The sequence below is a fragment of the Musa acuminata genome, chromosome BXJ3-1 (assembly GCF_036884655.1).
Source record: "Musa acuminata AAA Group cultivar baxijiao chromosome BXJ3-1, Cavendish_Baxijiao_AAA, whole genome shotgun sequence".
Lineage (NCBI taxonomy): Eukaryota > Viridiplantae > Streptophyta > Magnoliopsida > Zingiberales > Musaceae > Musa > Musa acuminata.
The window spans coordinates 1222491-1244740 of NC_088349.1; the positions used below are offsets into that span (position 1 = coordinate 1222491).

The 22250-nt window shown below is 40.3% G+C and overlaps 1 protein-coding gene across 1 annotated transcript; it reads left to right on the forward strand.

Moving 5' to 3' along the window:
- The first annotated feature begins 4950 nt into the window (after positions 1-4950).
- Positions 4951-21425, forward strand: LOC103978970 (bZIP transcription factor 29). Its single transcript, XM_009394949.3, has 4 exons — positions 4951-6247; positions 6335-6467; positions 6573-6657; positions 21026-21425. Exons 1-4 carry the CDS (start codon positions 5190-5192, stop codon positions 21271-21273), a joined length of 1524 nt encoding a protein of 507 aa, XP_009393224.2. The 5' UTR covers positions 4951-5189; the 3' UTR covers positions 21274-21425.
- The last annotated feature ends 825 nt before the right edge of the window (positions 21426-22250 follow it).

A 22250-nucleotide genomic window follows, 5' to 3' on the forward strand; every position in this document is an offset into this window, starting at 1 on the left:
TTATTAAATTGATTGCTTATAATATTTTAGTTAGGAACATAAGAAAACTAAGCCTCATTAAAACCATAAACTTGGATTCAAGTTCTCCTTTTCAGACAATGTTATCTTGGAATCTTCTGAGTTGGTATTAGGTAGCTCAGTTTAATAGAGGTGTAGAAGATGTCATGTTTAATTAGCTCATGGAGAGTAAAGGATTCAGACTTTATTTCTTAGTTTTAGCAACATAATTGACTGTGCCATCATGATGTCACACATTTTATTTATCTTTTAGTGGTTGATTGGTTGGTTGGTTGGTGTGACAACACTTGTGAATTATTTATTCAATACATGTGAGTCTAAAAAAGTGATTTTGTTTAAACATTTGTTTGAACATTTTGCACATTAAATAATGGGTCCATTAATTATACTACCATAGAAATATGTATTTTTGTTTATACCCATCCTGTGTTTGAAATTTTCATTGCTAAGGCTATAAGGATTTCCCAAATTCTTATAGCATGGTGATTATTTGATTCACCCCCCCCTTCTGATTTAAATATGTAATTTTGATGGGAAAAATAAAGGTAAAAATAGTCATATGAAGAAATCTTGAAGCTCAAATTTATGCAAATAACACTAGTCCAATATAATTCATGTTACTCTTATGATAATTAAATAAACATAAAGGAAAGAAAGTTAAGTCTGAAATTTCTTTATGATTTCATCAACATCATATAAGCCTAATCCAAAGAGCACATCTATGATAAGCTCAACAATAATCCAATTATCAATACATTGATACATTGCTGGGCAATAACATCCATGTCAAAAGCCAATATAAATTATGTATTCTTTCAAGTCCTTTCCAGCAAACTTCATCATACACTCCACCTAATTTGTTGTCCTTATAAGTATATTTATATTTTTGTGTGTGTGTGTGTTTTTTTTTGTAAGGCTGAGGGAATGCTCAACATCTGAATGATAACAAAGTGAAACAAACAGTCATTTTCATCTTCCCTGACTTCATCTTATCTACCAAATTGGTGGTGAAGCCCACAGCAGTGAAGTCACTTCCAAACTTTCTTGGCTAATAAAGCCTTTACATAGTTCCTTATGAGCCATATTTGTATGAAACATCCACATGTAAGTGTCACATTCCAACTATATTCCTTGGCCTAGAACTATTTTGGAGCATGACATAGATTGGGGGTTTTTATCTTTAATCTTGTTTGAGCCCACATAGCAAAAATTATCAATGCTTTATAACTTGCACTAATCATTTCCTGACCTAGTGCATGATTCCTGGATCATTCCATCCATTGTGTGGTATATGCATAGGGGGAGAGAGAGAGAGAGAGAGAGAGAGAGAGAGAGAGAGAGAGAGAGAGAGAGATTTCACATGCATTATATGAAACAAATACTATACTACATGCATATTGGTTATACTATATGGGGGACAGGGTGGATTAGTATATTGGCTACAAAGATTATCCCATGAGAAGGACAAGATTGATCCAAAGTTCCAACATCCATTAGAGGCATCAATTTGGCTCATGACCTCCTACAAAATCTTAGCAATATTGTAGCTACCAATTATAAGGAAAGGAGGACCATGACACTAATGCAGCAGGCAGTATAAGTGCTAATTGTAATTAAAATAATATTTGTAAAATCATCAATTAACCAATACAAACATCAAAATAAAATTTGAGTTATTAACCTACCAAAAACTATGACAGAGAATAAGAATATTAAAGGAGACAAGAAAACTAGAGAAAGAGCATAATATTAAAATCTCATATGGACTGAGTTCCTTAGAAAAAAAAAACTCTTTTTTTTTTGCCAAAAAAATGATATAGTTTGAAGGGTATTTTCGTACCATTGAAAAAATAGGGCTCTGCACTAAGATAAGATCAATGATTCACTAAAGCAATAATAGTAAGCTGAATTTGCAAGTAGATTAGGTTGATCTGACCCATTTAATCCAATCGAATGTGATCCAAACCCATTTGCAGGTAGATTAGACTTGCAAAATTAATCTGATAGGAGGATTAGATCAAGCTGAATATGAATCTCCATACTTAAAATTTAATCATAGTGATTAATAATACAAACATAGGAAAAAAATTTAAAATATTTTTATTTTTTTAAATTTTATATGACTACAATAGTAAAGTGACTCTTTTAAGAACTAAGAAAGTAAGGTTTGAGTGATGAAAACAACTTCTCAATATTTAGAGATAGGGAATTACTATTTGTGACCCATTTTCATTATTTTATCATTTTTAAAATTTTAATATATTTAAATGATCATTTTTGTAAATAAATATAAATATCCTTTCTTTTTCTTCTCCCTCCTCCTCTTTTTTTTCCTCTTGGAATTAATTCGTTCAACAGAATTTGACCGATGAAACCTGCAAAGATCAATTAAGATTACTTGTGCATCGAATTACTAAAGAGACATCAAAGAGGTCGATGGTGATGGCGTCTACTGGTTGTAGGGTTGATGATGATCGAAGAGGATCAATAGCAAAGTGCAAGATAGTAGAAAGTAACAAAGGGAGAGCGTCGGTGAAAGACGAGATGGTGGGGAGCACTAGAGAGGGTGGCATCAGTAAAATATGGGATAATGATCACAATGAAAGAGTATCGACAAAACATGGGACGAACAGGAAGCATTAGTTAGGAGAGCATCGATAGAAGGATGCATGGGGTGAGGATTACAAGGGTTGTGGGGAAGAAAATAAGTCAAATCAATATTAATAAGATTATAAATAATAAAAATATTATTTTATTATTTTTAAAAATTAATAATAATAAAAAATAACTCTAAATAATAATTTTTTTAAAGATAAGATTATGTACATCAACTTTATTCAGATTTCACGTTGGCAACTCTTATATATACATATATGGTCATATATCTTTTAGGGAACATAATTAATCATAGTGATTAATAACTTTCCAATATTTAGAGATAGGAAATTATTATTTATGACCCATTTTAACTATTTATATTTTTAAAAAATAATATTCCTATATTATCACTTTTGTAAATAAATATAAAAATTATTTTCAATTCTTCCTCATTTTTTTCTTTCACCTCCTCCTTCTCTTCTTCTTCTTTCACTTGGAATTAATTCGCTCGATAGGATATATGACCAACGAGGCTCATGGGGATTAATTAAGATTACTTGTGCATGAGTCATCCAAGAGGCATCAAAGGAGGTTGATAGTGATGGCATCCACAACTAATAGGGTCAATGTAACTAAGGAGTAATAGCAAAGTGCGAAGTGGCAGGGAGCGATGGAGGGGGGAGTGTCAGGAAAAGATGAGATGGTGGGGAGCATGGGAGGGGAGTATTAGCAAATTATGGGACAACGATCATAATAGTGAGTGTAGAGCATTAGTTAGGGAAGCATCAACGGTAGGATGCGTGGGGTGAGGATCGTAGGGATTGTGGAGAAGAAAAAAATAAAATAAATATTAATAGGATTGTAAATAATAAAATATATTTTTTTAATTATTTTAAAAGAATTATCAATATAGAAAAGATCTAAATAAAAAATTTCTTAGAGATAAGGTTATATACATTGACCTTGACTAGGTCTCGTATTGATAAAATCTCATACATTAATATATATATAAGTCAAAAAAATTATAAATATATTATTTTAATCTATCTTTATCAATCGATGATAATGATAATACATTGAAACTCAATTTGACTTTAATATAGCTTCATAATCATCGAAAAACCTAAATGATCAAATAAGTAACGAAAGTAATATATAAGATTTTAAGAATTAAAATTTTAATATATTTTTCAAATTTATGCAATATTTAATATAAAAGAATTTTTTAATATATTCCTTAAGCAATTTTTATCCTTTATCTATGTCTTCATACAATATTAATTGTATGATCTTTGATTACTCTCCATAAGCTCCTAGGATCCCTGGGTCACATATCGAAAGAAACAACACATATTGTCGCTGAATTATAACTTATAATTGCACAACGAACAAAATATTTCATTCATGATCACTCGAAATAGTACACAAGTATTCATGTGACATCAATTACAAAAATAATGCTTGATATTACCAACCAAAAGCCCAATCCGATCCTATACCAACCACTATAAATTTCCAAGATCATAAATTCACGTATTATTCTTCTCCCATACGAGTGATCGAGACTTCTTCTGTAAGCTTGTCACATACGATTCATGAACGACCGTGACATTGCCATTGCCTGACGTCGCCCAATGTTTAGAAGGAAACAAATCGACATGGAAGAAGACATGATTACGAACGATCAAATCTGATCTAATCTTGTACCGTATCAGAGCAGTGATGAAGGGTCATCAATGTGCCATCTCATCCACCATGGACCCCAACTTGCATGGATGGAATCACGGGCTTGATTGCCCGTTTATGCTATTGCCATTCCGTGACTTGCGGCCCCCCCTATTTACTCTTTATTAGCTAGTTGAGAACAAAACCGGCAGCTCACCATGTGCTCACTCCGTAACCTGCGGCGAAATTGGACCGAACCGAACCGAACCACGCCGGGATATTAAACGGTTTGCTTCTCAGAAAAGAATTTTGACCGGACCGGTCCATTAATGTCAACGGACTCATCTCCGGAATCAGATTACGGTTCCGAAATGCACGCGGGATGAGACGTAAATGCGCAATTTCATCTCGCGGGGGTTTCCGGACGTGAAGTGGCCGATTACCCGAGCTGTGATTGGAACTTACTGCGGGACCCATTCTTGATCTTCAAGTTTTGGTTGGGTAAGTCAAGGACCCCATCTCCTCTACTTTCGCGTTGCTGCCTCGAGTCGAACAGGGTTTTAGCTACGATCGCCGTATAGACAAAGCCCACGTTGACGGGATGCGGTTGAAGGTGGTGGCTCGCTAGCTAAACCCTGTCGGCGTCCGCTTCCCACACGAAGTAAACGACACGACTGCGGCAGCGACAACAGCAACGACGACATTAGAACTGCCTCCGACCTCGCTTCGGCTCTTCCGCCTCCCCAAGTCATCTCGGCCCAACTCCACCTCTGCCGCCCGCTGCCCGCAGGCCCGCCGGCCATCCTCTCCATCGCCATCATTCCACAATTCTTCGTAGTTTTGTTGTTCTTCTACTGTATTTTATATATACACCTCCTACAGCAGCAATAGAAGCTGGAGTGGAAGATATGGAAGATAGACGCAGCGGCATGATGCAGCGCTTTCAGTCCTCCTCCAGCTCCTCTGCCGCGGCCGCCGCTGCCCCAACGTTGCCGTCTTCTTCCTGCTCCTCTTTTTCCTCGAGGCTGCCGAGCCCTTTGGATCTCCCAAATTTCGCTCTTCCGTTCCGCCACTTCTCTGCCAGCTTCAGCCCCGACGCCTCCACCGCTGCCAAACGGCCGGGCATTCCGCCGATTCCCCCTTCCCCGAGCTCCTCCCCCGCTGCCGCCGTCGCGTCACCGTTTCACTCCCGCTCCCTCTCTCAACCCCTCGCCTTCGACTCCTTGCCCCACTTGACCCCTCCTCCTCCTCCTCCTCTCCCCTTGCTCATCGACCCCATGATGGTCGACGACCGGCCGCCTGTGGCCCGGACACCGGGCCCCCGCGACGGCTTACCCCCTCGCCGGGCCCACCGCCGCTCAAACAGCGACATCCCCTTCGGCCTCCCCCTCCCCTCGTCCCCGGCGGCGCAGCCTCCGCTTCACCAGCGGCCCGCGCCCTCCCCCAAGCAGGCGGAGGCGAGCTGCGTCGAGGACGATCTGATCATCACCTACATGGATAGCTTCGACACGTTGAACTCAGGGACGGAGGAGAAGCAGGAGGATGTTGTGGAGAGCAGCAGGCTGAGCGGCACGAGGACGAGCGGGGCCGACAGCAGCGAGAACGAGGCGGAGAGCAGCGTCAACGAGAGCGGCGGTGATGGCAGTTGCGGTAGGGAGAGGAAGGAAGGAAACAAGAGGAGCGCAGTGGGGGATTTGACGGCAATGAATCCACGGCACCGCAGGAGTCTTTCCATGGATAGTAGTTTCATGGGCAAGCTCCATTTTGGGGATGAGTCTCCCAAATTTCCAGCTTCACCTGGAAACCAGATGGGGCAACTATCGCGAAGTGGCTCAATGGATGAAACAATGAATACATTCAGCTTGGAGTTTGGAAATGGCGAGTTTAGCAGTGCCGAGATGAAGAAGATTATGGCAGATGAGAAGCTCGCAGAGATGGCATTAGCAGATCCTAAAAAAGTCAAAAGGTGCTCTTTTTACTTCGAATGCCAAGCTCAAGCACGAGTCGTGAATGTGGATTTTGTTTTTACTGACATTTGTGCTCTGGATGCAAGGATTTTGGCAAACCGCCTGTCAGCTGCCCGTTCTAAGGAGCGCAAGATGCGGTATATCACAGAATTGGAACATAAGGTGCAGATCTTGCAAACAGAAGCTACTACACTGTCAGCACAATTGACCTTGCTACAGGTTTGCTGCCTAGGACTTTCTTCAGACTGCCTGCATTTATTGTTAGTTGCTTGTTGGGGAATACAATCATCTGTTTATTTCTCTTTTACTGAAACCTGTTTGCAGAGGGATTCGGCTGGACTGGCAAGTCAGAACAATGAACTAAAATTCCGTCTTCAAGCCATGGAGCAACAAGCACAGCTGAAAGATGGTAATTTTCTTGTCAACAACTTTTGGACTTAATTTTAAATTAAAGAAAAAGAATTTTGAAAAGCCTTTCCCATGAAAGATGAATGCTGACTAGATATGCAGTTGTTGAGGTAGTGTCATGCGGTATGTTTCCTACTGAATGACTCATGCTTTGTTTTAGACACTCACTAAGCATGGCTATTCTTTTAAATGCCCCTTTTGTTGTTGCTTGTGTACAAGTTATATTTGTGGATATTGTGCATCTGTTGTCATGACCCAATATTTGTCAAATTATGTTTACATTCAAGAATTTGTATATGTCTCATCGACAAAGTAGTCCCATGATTTTGCATTATAACATGTTTGCTGCACTTAAATGGAAACACAACTGTACACTATATGTTTCACTTTCAATTTGCAGTTCCTTGCAATTTTGCATAAATATCCATCTGAAATCTCAATTATGCTGGACAAACTCACCTCAAAATGTTCAACTAGACAAAAATTTTGAAAATTGAAGCCTTCGAATGAAAACTTATGTCAAAAATGTTGTCTTCTTTGAAAAGAAAAATAATAACTTCAATTTGCATGTGTTGGAAGTGACTTGACTTCAAGGTTGATGCACCTAATCTACGAGTTGGTTTGAGTCTTATTGGTGATGAGTTGTATAGCAATGTAGCAGTCAGTCTATACAGGCTTTGTGGTTTAAGCAATAAAATCTTTTTCTTACAATAAAAGGTCAGAACCTAACTCTCTAAAGCCCTAAAAGAAGAAAAGAAAAACATAACTATGTATTTAAGAAAAATTAGAACTAAAATTTAATATACTGATCTGTAGTTTTTGCCAGAACTGTGTGACCTAGTCTGCAGTGGCAAGACACTTCCATCCATACAAGTATTGTATCACAGTTTCATTTTAGCTTAACTTATCTCATTATTATTCTTTATGGTGGAACTCTTACTATGCTAGGATTGATGTAGTACTAATCATGTCATAGTACTCTAGCATTTGGTCTTAATTTCCATTCTCAAACAATATTAGGGAAGGGAAGCTTCAGGAAGCAGAAATTCTGTGATAGCCTGGCAATCGATCTGATGGTCACCCTAAGGATGATTATATATTTGTGACCAAGAAAATTCCTTAGAATTACTTTACTTGAAGAATGATCCCAAAGTTAGTGGATTCTGATGATGTTGGATGAGATTTCTATGTTTAGAACATTAGCCAAATAGGTTGGCTGCTATATGATCCAATTTCTTATTCGTGTTCAGTTCTTATTTAGTTGCTAAGTCTCAACTAGGGTGCTTATTAGATATTTAGTTATATATATCAAACATGGTTCACAGTCTAAGTTGTTCTGGCTTGTTAATAACTCATCTAAGATTTTACAATTTTATAAAATTGAGATGTAAATACTAGATACGATATGTAAATCCAATAACGTTTGTACTTTCCCCTATATCTTATTTTTGTGCTGCTGCACTAGGCAGTTGACTTCATGGCCAGTTCTAGTTCTTTGTCTTCCTAGTTCTGGTTAAAAGTAAAAAAGGGTAGAGTCGTGTGCAATGCACCCAACAATGCAACTGGAGTATCTAAAATGCTTGGTCAGACCTGTAAAAATGCATGTTTTGGTAAGTATTCCTTATGCATCATTTAGTATGGTTTGGTCTGTGCAGTACTGTAGCTGATTACAGTAAATATAGGAAGGTTGATACAACAAAAACAACAAAGCTGTAAGTCCTAATCATTTGGGATCAGCTATATGAATCTTTTGTCGTCGTTGAGATCTGTAAAAAATCATGTGTTAAGTTCAAAGTATTTAAATCTTTATCTATAGTTTCTATGAAAGTCTTTTTAGGTTTTTCACTCTCTTATCGTATCACTAGTATTAATCATTTCACCTCTTATGACTATTGCATACGAAAGTTTCCTACGCATATGCACAGAGCATTTTAAACGATTTTCTCTCATCTTATCCGCAGTTGAAACGATACCTAGTTATTCACGACTATAAATGTTTCTTTTCTTGTCTTTCGTAGTAACTCCACACATCCATTCTAGTATTCACATATTGAGAACACAAACTTTTTGTATATGTTGTTTTTTGACTGTCTAATATCTAGACTCATAAAGCATTGTGGTCTCACAATTATCATATAAAATTTTCCTTTTAGTCTCAAAAATATCCGATGACCACACAAGACTCCTAACTCCCCTCGTCGTTTTAACTATCTTATTTTTACTCTATGAATAATATTTTTATTGATCTATCCATCTTATTGAATAATTGATACAAGATATTTCTTGTCCATACAACTTAACTATGTTTTCCTCTTTGTTCCTAGAATTAATAAAATTGCATCTCATATATTCAGTTTTAGTCCTATGCCATATGGCATTGATATATGCCTAATTGATCGAGTTTGTATTTAATCCATGATAAATGCTCCAATTATGGCTAATCATTTGATACTGTTGGAAATTTCATCTGATTACATTCAATTCATTTTACATTGATTGATCATTGACCGGCATAACCTTCATTAACTTTCTAGTTTTTATTTGCATAAATGCATTCAGATAAATGATAATAATTTAGAATGAACAGATCTATGTCTACTATCTATTTGTAGAATCAGCTACAGGTGATGAGTGTAGGTTTACAGGGCAATAAAAGTTCAAGTAATTATGTGACCTGCACAAGAAAATATGGACTTCCCTGCCAACTAAAACCTATAGTTTCTAAGGATTGCCTCCATAACTCAAGTTTATAATTAATTCAAATAAGAGGCATTAAAGTATAAAGGCAGATTTTATTACTTATATTGGTATGCCTTTATGGTGGTAACATGTACGCATGGTGATTCTCTGAAGATACCCAGGATGACCACTTCATGCATATGAACCACATAAACATCAGTATGTTTCGTTATTTTAGGACAACATCTGATGTATAAACTGTTTTTAGTTTCCTCTAACTTACCTTTCAACATTGGTGACTACTAACATCTGGTAATTCTGACACACCTTCCTGGTTATGGTCAGGCAGCTTTAATTACCATGAAGAATAAGTATTCAGCAATATATAATGTTTGTCGCTTGCTTTGTGTTATTTGAGTTTTTCTTTAAGGTGCTTTGGTTTTTTGCTCAAAACAAACCATTTTAGGCAATGCATGTCTATTCTTTATTAATTCTAATCAATTTTAGCAATTTGATTATCTCAGGTTCATTTTTAATTGTTTTTATATTTTAAACATTTTGTTGTGTACTTGTCTGGTCAATTTATTTATAGATAAGGGATTGAGTGATCATGAAATATTTAACACTTCACATGTATGAAAAAGGAACAAAGTGGTAAGCGATCACATTTAAAGAAACAATGACTTCCTCTTATAAAAATCTTATCTTTTGATTGTTCCAAATAAAAATAGTACCATAAGCAATTTCATAGTGCACCTCTAACAATAAATATATAAAACTCTAGCATGAAAACCAAAATTTGTGATTGTATACAACAACAACAAATCCGTATGTCATCTATTTGTGCTTGGCTACATGGATCTTTTGCGCCCATTGAGATTTGTGATTGTATATAACCTAATTTATTTTATGGTATTGAAAATTGAAAAGTGATCAATTGCACATGTTGACATGCATGATTTTGGATCATGAGTATTTTTGTGTATTTTTTGGATAGATTTTGGTAGCTCTTTATAAAGAACCCATACTTTTTTTTTATCCTTTTAAGTTCTACAAGTTAATTGTAGAATTTGCAATTCGGATACTGTATTTCTAAGAATAACATTTATGTTGTTCATATTTGCAAGGATTGCCATCTTGTATCGTCTCAGACCAATACAAATCAATCGATACCTATGTGCTGTTTGTTAGTACAAGTACATATCAATAAATAGAAGAATGAAAAAATAGTTAAAATAAACCTTATTTCAGGATTTTTATCCTAATTTTTTGGCATATATGTTAAATTTAAATAAGAATAAAATATATCTCTCATAAATGAATAGAAATTTTAGGCTATAAGGATTGAAAAATGAGAATCTTCTCCTTTTGGATCTACGAAGGAAGAATTTTGTTGCACGATCATCCGTTGAAGTTATGCACGCTGATTTTAAATTACCTACAAAGAAAAGAGTTGAGATGTTGGATTAGGGGTCGAAACTTCAAGATTTGAGCAAAATAAACTATTGATGTAACATTAATATATATATATATATATATATATATGTATATATGTGTGTGTATATATATATACACTTATACTAATATATACATGTACCATTGTCATTTACTAAATGATAGGACTCTATGATCAATGGATCGGGGTCCTTATCCTTTGAAATTGTTTATCGATATGGTAGGTTTGTCGGATGTAATATTGGAAATGCTCCCACAACATGTTGTATGGTGAACATGTTAGTAGTTGTTGTCTCATTGTCATTAACAACATGTGTCCTAGGAGCCTCTCGAGACAAGTATGATTGTGGCATAAAGGCTGTGGAGTTGGTGTGCACTAGAAATTCGACCATCAATACTAACTTGCTTTGTGGCATAAGAACGATCAGACTTAGAAAAAAAGGGCATATATCACCATATATATATTGGTCATAAAATCCTTTGTAATATGAAGGTTGCAAATATGATGTGGTCCTGTTGCATCTATTTAAAGTCAGCGACTGCCTTCTACTTTCCTCTATCCTTCCGACCATGTGTGGTTCCTAGAGCTCAGTGATTTGAATCTTGAGATTAAGCAATTGGAATAATTGAATGATTGTTGTTGTCACCACATCGACCGATGAAATCTTGTTCACATCGCTAGTGACTCCATGAACCTCACAAAGCATGGAATACAAGGGAGACAGTGTCTCATCATTGAGCTGAAACTATTACTCCTTGGGTAGATGCTCATGATGTTGCTGCCTTTCCCTTTCCCTTCGTATGTTCGGCGGACGGATGTGATGTTGCTGCCTTCCCCTTTCCCTTCGAATGTTAGGCGGACACATGATGTTGTTGCCTTCCCCTTTCCCTTCGCACACTGGGCGGACGCCTATGATTGTGGCCTGCCAATTTGTGGCAGGTATCAATTTGTGGCCTCTTGTCCATATCAACTTTTGGAAGGACGACATAAAGTGACTCGACTGCTATTATAATCTGAGAGACTAAATCCCACAACCTAATAGAGAGGATGTACATTTCCACTTTCATTTTCATGCAATGAACTTGAATATCAAGAATCGACCCATTCTGACCATGTGAACATTGACTTTAATATCCTTTTTCTTGTTGAATGGACTTTAAAGTGATAAGGTTCATGGCAAATGAGTGATGATCGGTCAGCAGATCTCTCTGTTGTGAACTTTTATATCTAGTAACACCTAGTGATAGTTATAGATGAATTTTGTGATGGATTATGCCCTCGACATTGTTTTCCTGATCGATGACTGTTGTCAGTTCACTAATATCATTCATCATCAAGTCCATGCAATGTTTACACATAGTGCCTAAAAAGTTTCCTTTAGGCTCCATCATTTGCACTCTAACCTTCTTCTTGAAATTTGCTCCAAATCATAACATGGACAACATACTTCAGAACAATCTCCTTTAGTACCATGTCCATCAAACACTCTATATAGTTTGCCTGCAAAATTTTTTGTTGCAATATATCGGGATGTTAATGATGCTCATTTTGGTGGGTTTGAACCAACTATCATACATCAATATCACACCATATGGGTCCCGTAACTTCTTGAATGTTTTGATAACCGCAACCTCATCGAGATAAATGTCGTGTATCCCCTTCACTGGAGGCGGTTGGATGAAGGACCAGCACTTTGAATAGACAACATAATGCTTTGTTAATTGGTGTTATGGACCTTGGGTTGAAATTTTGTGGAAGTTGAAATCTTTAGGAATGACTTTGCCAATGTGTTCTTTTCCTTCATATATGCATCATTAATCCTTCTTTGTTTTGTTGAGTGTGGACCGATCATTTGGGGCTATTTGGGCTGTTTGTTTGAGCCCCATTGGATCAACGATCGATCATTTGAGGCCTAGAGTGGCAAATGATTAGTTTGCCCATCCCAATGGTCATATAAATAACTAGTTGAGGCTCAAGCATGCATTGACAATTAGATCAAGGCAGGAAACGAAAACAAGAAGTCTCCATGAAGACAACAAATACATGTATTGAGTGATTGACAATTTTATAATTTTATCAAATTTATATCAATTTTTATGCCACTAGACTCATTACATGTATTGAAATACATCAACTTTTCAAAGTGGCATTATGATCAACACTTAGAAATAAATTATGATTTTTGCTTAGTTAAATTATTTTCATTAAAAATTAAAAGTGAAAAAAGGGAAACGAAAATGATTCGAACCGGAACCCGCCTTGTGCAGTTTAGTTCTGGTTCCCAAAAGTTAGGAACTGGAACCGTTGGTTCCGAACTAAAGCCAGGGCCTCCCATGGCCTCCTCATATACATATGGCTGATGCTCCAAGGAGGCATGAACAAGAGCTGGAAGATCACATCATTGTCGTGACTCTCATTAATCATAGATTAATGACTCGATTTTTTTTCTTATTCATTTCATCTTGGAAATTGGAATTGTCTTCATTTCATCTTGAAATCCGTTGACTATATGTTGATTTAAACAGGCTATTCCATCACCCTAACTGATAGTTGTAAACCAATGATGGCAGTTCTCTAAATGACTAGCGTGTTGCTAAGCTGGATCCCTATTGTCACGAACGGTCGTCGCGCACCCGCAACAACTCCGTTCAACGAACCATTTGTTGCTCGCATCTACATGTACAGCTGCTTGGCAGCATGTTTTGTCTTGGTTTTGAGTCATTTTGTTTGTAAAAATGTAAGTTTGAACAAGTTGCAGCGCTACAAAGCAACCGCTCACCAAACCGAGCAAAACAGCCCCAAAACAGCCCAAAACAGCTTCGTTTTCGTGTGCCACGGGCTGTTTTCAGCAGTCCGCTTCCGCTCACCAAAATGTCAGCCATCTCAGCCCCTTGGAACCCCCCAGATGGCACCGGGCTGGATGGGGCTTCGGTATAGTGTCGGGCGTTGAACAACCTTTCGCAAGTTCACACGTTACCTTGACGGGAACTTGTTGTCACACCCAGCACCCGGTGAGCAACTGTTTGTGGACTTGCAGTTGTTCGTTCAACCCTCTAAAGTCCTTGTTTTCCCCCTCTCCCTCTTTTCTCTTGTGCACGCAAGGTGCTCGCTGAATTGCTTGTAAAGCTTCCCCCTTTCGCGAGACGTCGGGACTTGTCCGTCGCTCGTTCTTTCGAACTAATCAACTTTCTCTTTTACAGGTCCTTCGGGACCTGCGAGAGGTTGCAAGTGGGCTGATCTTTGCTGAGCAATATCGCAAGGGCGAAGGGCGACTTAGGCAACGCAAGCTAAGTTTGCGTCTTGGCCGCAATGGTGCCTCACGTCTTAGGCAATTCGAGCTAAGTCCGTGACATTGTGGTATCAGAGCAGGCAAGTACTTCGAGCGAGCAGCGAAGGAACTTCACAACTTCGCCATGGCAAAGCATTGTGGCGAATCAAGCAAGACGGGGCAAGTCGGACCCTTGCCCCAAGCAGCCGCGGGAGGGCTGCATGTGCACACTCGCTCTCATGCTGTTGGAGCTGCTCAAGAGGAGCGCGGTAGCGAACATGATGAGCGAGAAGTTGGCTACTCTCCGCGAGCGGAGGAGGCGCAATCTGGAGCGCCAACCGGGAAAAAGAGTCACAAGGAGAGACTCACAACGGCGGAAACCCGCTTGGATGTTCTTGAAGCGAGCGTGGAGGAACTCGCAAGAGGAAGCAGAGTCTAGGATCGACAAGGTCGAGGCCCTAGTCAACCGACTGTCAGATGACACCAAAGACTCCGTGCAACACCTGCAGGAAGTTGTGGCGGAACTCACTTCAAGGGTGGCCATGCTCACAAGAGCACTAAATGCGGGAGGAAGCAACAACCGCGTTGCACCACCACAAAACTTGAGGGCACCTGAGCCTCATGGTTATGGAGGGGCCAGAGATGCCAAAGAGCTTGAGAATTTTCTGTTCGACATGGAACAATACTTTTGAGCTACGAGGCTCGATTCTGAAGATACCAAAGTTTCTCTAGCAACAATGTATTTGAACGGAGATGCAAAACTTTGGTGGCGAACCCGTTGGGAGAAGATCCAACAAGGTCAGTGTCGGGTTGACACATGGGAGGACTTGAAGCGGGAGTTGAGAACTCAGTTCCTACCGGAGAACACAGATTCGTCGCAAGAAGGAAGTTGAGACAATTCCGCCAGAGTACTTCCATCCGAGACTACGTGAAACAATTTTCTGCGCTAATGCTGGACATACAGGACATGTCCGAGAAGGACAAGCTGTTCAGCTTCATCGATGGTCTGAAGCCATGGGCTCAACAAGAACTAAATCGAAGGAATGTCACTGATGTGGTCGGGGCAATTGCTGGTGCAGAAAGACTCACCGACTTTGTTTCCTCTGAAGACCCGGGAAGGAGGAAATAATCTTCAAACAATCGCCCTCCAAAATATTCTCGAGGGAAGGAGCTCGGGGGCGAACAAAAGAAGAAGAGTTCCCACAAAGGGCCAAACCCGAAAGGCAAGGCCTCAAAACCTGGAGGATGCTTCTTGTGCGGAGGGCCGCACATGGTGAGGGAGTGCCCACAAAAGCAGGCACTCAATGCTTTAACATCTTCCATCCACCCCCTCCCCCCTCGATCGGACAAGGGCAAAGTTGTCGCTCTTAGTTCGAGCAGTTCTGAATCCAATAGCGACGATGAGGAGTCGCAAGGACCCCGGATGGGGGCAATGCATTTGTTGAATGCCATGCGGGGTCAAGTGGGGGAGAACACGAAGACAAAGCTACAAAAAGCAGGAAGTGGTGAGCTGATGTACGTAGACATCAAGCTAAATGGCCAAACGACCCGTGCAATGGTGGACACGGGTGCTACCCACAACTTCATTGTCGATCTAGAAGCAAAGCGACTTGGGTTGATCTTGGAGAAGAGCCCAAGTCGAATGAAGGCAGTGAACTCGGAGGCCAGGCGAATCTCCGGGTTGGCAAAGGGAGTTCCCATCAAGATCGGAACATGGAGCGGGAACACCAACATGATGGCAGTGCCACTGGACGACTTCCAAATGATTCTTGGAATGGAGTTCATGCATGCGGCGAAGTTGGTGCCCATGCCGTTCCTAAACTCCCTGTGTATGATGGGAGGCGACGACCCCTGCGTGGTTCTCGTCTCTCGGAGAGGAACCAAGGAACCCCAACATATATCGGCATTGCAACTGAAGAAAGGGGTGCAAAAAGGTGAATTAATATTCGTGGTTACTATGAAGCTATTGCCACTTGACGAGAAGGCCATTCAAGAACCTACTGTAGTGACGAACGTCCTGAAAGAGTTCAATGACGTTATGCCACTCGAGTTGCCGAAGACTCTTCCACCACGTAGAGGCGTGGATCACAACATCGAGCTGAAGCTAGGAGTGAAGCCTCCAACGAGACCACCCTACCGCATGCCCCCGCCAGAGTTGGCAGAACTCAGAAAGCAGTTAGCTGAACTGCTAAGTGGTGGTCTCATCCGCAGCTCTAAAGCACCATTCGGAACTCCAGTTCTCTCTCAGAAGAAACAAGATGGGAGCCTCCGACTATGCGTCGATTACCGAGCCCTAAACAAAGTGACGGTGAAGAACAAGTATCCCATCTCGCTCATTGCGCACTTGTTCGACCAGTTGGGCAAATCCAAGTATTTCTCAAAACTCGACCTTCGATCGGGGTATTGGCAGGTGTGCATTGTTGAAGGCGACGAAGCAAAGACTACCTGTGTGACCAGGTATGGAGCGTTGGAGTTCTTGGTGATGCCTTTCGGCTTAACCAACGCTCCAGCCACGTTCTGCACTCTCATGAACCAGCTATTCAAGGAGTATTTGGATAAGTTCGTGGTCGTCTACTTAGACGATATCGTCGTCTACAGTTAAACGCTCGAGGAGCATGTCCAGCACATTCAGACAATTTTCAAGGTTCTCAGGGAGAACACTTTGTTCGTGAAAAGGGAAAAATACTACTTTGCCCAAACGGAGATTTTATTCTTAGGGCATCGAATCGATGATGGCTCCATTCGGATGGACAAATCAAAAGTGCAAGCGGTTGCGGAATGGCGAACTCCAAAGAATGTGCTAGAGTTGAGATCCTTCCTTGGTTTCGTCAACTACTATCGACGCTTCATAGCGGGGTACTCGAAGCGTGCAACTCCACTGGTGGAGTTGCTGAAGGAGCAGCCTTGGAAGTGGTTTGACAAATGTGAAATAGCATTCCAAGATTTGAAGGCTGCTGTTCTGGAAGAACCGGTGCTCAAACTGTCGGACTATGGAGAGCCTTTTGAAGTCCATACAGATGCTTCAGACTTTGCTATTAGGGGAGTACTCATGCAGGAGGGTCATTCGGTGGCCTACGAGAGCCGCAAGCTCAACAAGACCGAGCGGTGGTATCCAGTACACGAGAAGGAGATGACAGCGGTGATCCATTGTCTACGAGTTTGGCGACACTACCTTCTCGGATCACGATTTGTGCTGAGGACAAACAACATCGCTCTGAGCTATTTCCAAACACAGAAGAAACTTTCCCCAAAGCAAGCACGATGGTAGGACTTCCTGGCTGAATTTGATATGGCAATGGAGTACAAGCCTGGAAAGGCAAATGTCGTGGCCGATGCATTGAGTCGGAAAGTGGAGCGCGTGAATGTCGTACAATTGGAGGTCGGAGGCCAAGCAAGTCAGTTGCACTCCAACTTCCTTTCCAGGATCAGGGATGGATTGTATAGTGACCCCCAGGCAGTTATCCTGATGCAGCTCATCAAAGAAGACAAGGCACGACGATTTTGGGTCCAAGAGGGACTCGTTTACACAAAAGGGAATATGGTTTATATTTCCCGAGTGGACAATTTGAGGCGTGAACTCTTGAGAGTGTCACGATTCCCTTTGGGCTGGACACCCAGGCATTCACAAAATGTTGGTTCTCGTGAAGAGGGCCTTCTACTGGCCGAAGATGGGGACTGATGTGGAGGAATATGTTCTAACATGCCTCACTTGCCAACAAGACAAGACGAAGTAACGGAAGCCGGTGGGACTTTTGGAGTCGTTGCCCGTACCAGAAAGGCCGTGGGAGAGCATTTCCTTGGACTTCATATCAAGTTTGCCACTTGTAGGGAGACTCGGATCGATACTCGTGGTGATCGATCGGTTTTCAAAGTATGCAACTTTCATTGCTGCTCCCCTACACTGTTAAGCAGAGGAGGCGGCCAAGCTGATGATTAAGGATGTGGTGAAGTATTGGGGAGTCCCGCACAATATCATTAGTGATCGAGACGCTCGGTTCTTGAGACGATTCTGGACCGAGCTATTCAAATTGTTGGGGTTAAAGATATACTTCTCCACAAGCTTCCACCCCCAGACGGATGGCCAAACTGAAAGGATAAACTCGCTCTTGGAGCAATATCTTCGACACTACGTGAGTGCCAACCAACGAGATTGGGTGAAGTTGTTGGACATTGCCCAATTCTCCTACAACTTGCAGCGGAGCTCTGCTTCCAACAAGAGCCCCTTCGAGATCATTACAGGACAACAACTATCAACTCCTCACACCATGGCAATCGGGTATACTGGAAGTAGTCTGTTAGCCTACCACTTCGCCAAGGAGTGGCACCGAAATGCAGATATTGCGCGGGCTTACTTGGAGAAGGCGGCAAAAAGGATGAAGAAGTGGGCAGACTTGAGAAGGCGACCACAAGAGTTCAAGGTTGGCGATTTGGTGTTGGTAAAGCTCCAACCAGCATCACTCGAATTCTTTAGGAACAAAGTCCACAAAGGATTGGTGCGCAAGTATGAAGGGCCCTTCCCAATTATCAGTAGGGTAGGCAACGTCTCCTATAAGTTGCAGTTGTCGGTGTGGTTCAAAATTCATAACGTTCTTCACGCCAGCAACCTAAAAGCCTACCACTCGGATCCGCAAGATGCTTCCCGAAGTGTTCCAACTCGGCTACCCCCCATCATAGCCTCCTATGATAAGCGAGTTGAAACCATTCTGACGGACCGCAAGATAAAACTACCCAATGGAGCTGAGCAGATAGAGTACTTGGTGAAGTGGCGAAAGCTTCCTCGAACTGAAGCCAGTTGGGAGCCTGAAGACGCTCTACGACATGAAGAAGCAATCATCAACAACTACCAACAAGCGTCGATGAGGGCGTCGACAGCTTAAGTGCGGGAGAATGTCACGAACGGTCGTCGCGCACCCGCAACAACTCCGTTCAACGAACCGTTCGTCGCTCGCATCTACATGTACAACTGCTTGGCAGCATGTTTTGTCTTGGTTTTGAGTCATTTTGCTTGTAAAAATGTAAGTTCGAACAAGTTGCAGCGCTACAAAGCGACCGCTCACCGAACCGAGCAAAACAGCCCCAAAACAGCCCAAAACAACTCCGTTTTCGTGTGCCACAGGCTGTTTTCAGCAGTCCGCTTCCGCTCACCAAAACGTCAGTCATCTCAGCCCCTTGGAACCCCCCAGGTGGCACCGGGCTGGATGGGGCTTCGGTATAGTGTTGGGCGTTGAACAACCTTTCGCAAGTTCACACGTTATCTTGACGGGAACTTGTTGTCGCGCCCGGCACCCGGTGAGCAGCTGTTTGTGGACTTGTAGCTGTTCGTTCAACCCTCTAAAGTCCTTGTTTTCCCCCTCTCCCTCTTTTCTCTTGTGCACACAAGGTGCTCGCTGAATTGCTTGTAAAGCTTCCCCCTTTCGCTAGACGTCGGGACTTGTCTGTCTCTCGTTCCTTCGAACTAATCAACTTTCTCTTTTACAGGTCCTTCGAGACCTGCGAGAGGTTGCAAGTGGGTTGATCTATGCGGAGCAATATCGCAAGGGCGAAGCGCGACTTAGGCAAGGCAAGCTAAGTTCGCGTCTTTGCCGCAAGGGTGCCTCGCGACTTAGGCAACGAAAGCTAAGTTCCCGTCTTGGCCGCAAGGGTGCCTCGCGTCTTAGGCAATTCCAGCTAAGGCCGTGACACTATGTTGGATCACTTGGTTGCTGTTTGGGGTAATTTTCTTACAAAAAGATTTAATAGAATAAGTCACCTTTAGTTATGCCTATTTGGTTTAAATCAAAGAAGAAGATCCTAGCTCTAATTAGCCTTAATCCATCATAAATATCATAATCAAACAACAATAAGTATACTGTGATTAGCCCTAAATTATCCCTAATGGCTCCTAGTTGGGTCTAAAGGTAAGAAATCACACTAATTAGCTCTAGTTAGCCTTTAATCACCTTTAATTAAGAATAAACTCTTAATCCACCAAAAATTTCATAAATACCCCTATGTACCCCTATTTTGGTCTTAACTTAAGAGAATGATCCTAATTTCATGTTAATTATGATTATACTTCTTAATTATGCAATAATAAGCCTCTAATTAGCTGCAATACATGGTAGAATGAAGTTGAAACATGGTGCAATATGCTTAATTTTTTTAATTACCACTCATTAGGTCTAAATCATGCATAATCTACCTAAGCATGAATTAGTAAGATCCAATTATCCATGTTTTATCCATCAAACATGGTAGAATTAGCTCGTAAATAATGCAAGAAGTCAAATACATGGTCAATCTAATATATTTTTCTTAAATACCTATAGTTAGGTCTTAGTTAATTAATTAGTCCCTAATCAATCAATATTTATCAATATTCTTTATGCTTAGATAAAGAAAACACAGAAGCTAAATATCTTCAATTGGAGAGGCTGGTGTCGATGAATCTCAGCTTGGTACGGTCAAAATCTGATTGGTAATGGTCGAACACATTTTCTGTGTACGGGCCGAAACAGGCTGGTGCATGTCTTAGCCAGCCATCAGACCATTCTATTTTGTACAATTTTGGGTGGTACGGCAGTCCATGCAAATTGGTCTGTCACTTCTTTTCTACTAAAATGTGTTTTAATTTTGAACTGGTGTCTTTTACTTAAACACGAGTTGTTCCTTCTATGTTCATCAAGGATTTCATAAACCTACATCCAATGAAAATTTGATCCTGCACTTGGTAAATGAATTTGTTACTGACATACAGTGGTATTGGTAGCTAATTATTTTTTATTTCATTTTTTAGTTGTTTTATATTGATACATCTTATGAGATCTCCGGTCTATGTTGCGATTGATTTCCAATATGTTCAGAGGACCACTTAGATCTTTACAAAGTTTTATTCTGTTTGGATCCAACTTAGTTCTGCTCTTCTCTCTTTGCTTATCTTTCGCTAGTTCATTTTAGTGCTTGCTATAACAATCACATATGATACAGCCCTGAATGAGGCACTGAGTGCAGAAGTCCAGCGTCTAAAACTCGCTACTGGAGAGATCAGCGAGGCTCAGCTCTCAAAGAGCATAAATCGGCAGATGCAACTGAATCCTCCGATGTCTCAATTGCATCAGTTGCAGCCGCATCAGCAACAACAGAAGCAGCAAACTGCGGAGACTTCTCTCCAATTGCCAGCACCACAGCAACAACAGAACGACGTTTCTGCTAAGCTAGAATCAAGCAAATGCTAGCATTCACCGAAAGAGGAAATCATGCCGTTTTGGTCTGCTTCGTGTTCCATCGTTTAAGATGCTGCGTGAAGTGAGATGTGATCATGCGACTTGATATATATATATATATATATATATATATATATATATATATATATATATATATATATATATATATATTACATTTGACTCTACAACAATGTGACTACAGTTGCTATATATTCTACTAAAAAATATAACTTAATTGTGAGCTGGTGGATTGTTTCGATGAATATCGATGTGTTTTGTAAATGATATGTTATGTTGTAGAACAAAATATATATAGAAAAACGTGTCTGTTATCTTATGACCTGTTCACATGATATTTATCTTCTCTTTCAAGAAATTTGTAGTGGTTGGGACTGTTTATATATCACAATTGTTAGGTATTTGCTTTCTCCATAAACCTTTTTCTTGTTTTTGATGCAAAGCTGATTGAATCAAGTGTTATGTGATTCAAAAAGTAGTTGACTACATAGTGTCATTTGAACAGGGTTTTGACTGCACCCACCTTCATTCGAATTTGAGTTTATTATGAACATAGTAAATTTCTTTAGATGCATAAGTTACAGTCGAATTTGAGCCTCTTATAAACTTGGCATTAAAAAATATCTGCGTTCAACAAAATTTAAGTTAGGGGTGACCAAGAAAATTCTTTTCGATCCTTAAGTTAGAGTCGAGAAAATAATAAAAGAAATATAAGATTCAAAGGTTCCAAGAGTTGGATAAGAGTCGCCAAGAATAAGTGAATAATTAATCTATGAAGAGAATTAATCGGTCGAATGATCGAGAGTTGCAATTAACTCTGTCATACCGAGTTGACATGTTAAGGTGATGGAATGTCTACATAGGTGTCGATGAGTTTGTAAGTTATATCTCCTTAACATTTATCTATGATTACGTTTTGACACATGTTTTGTCGTATAATTGGAATGAGATAGGAATGATTGAATCATGTT

Bases quoted from the DNA above. Each gene is read 5' to 3' on its own strand.
- LOC103978970 (XM_009394949.3), top strand. From the start codon at position 5,190: ATGGAAGATAGACGCAGCGGCATGATGCAGCGCTTTCAGTCCTCCTCC. The intron at 6,468-6,572 runs GTTTGCTGCCTA...ACCTGTTTGCAG, and splicing joins CACAATTGACCTTGCTACAG to AGGGATTCGGCTGGACTGGC. The intron at 6,658-21,025 runs GTAATTTTCTTG...CATATGATACAG, and splicing joins ACAAGCACAGCTGAAAGATG to CCCTGAATGAGGCACTGAGT.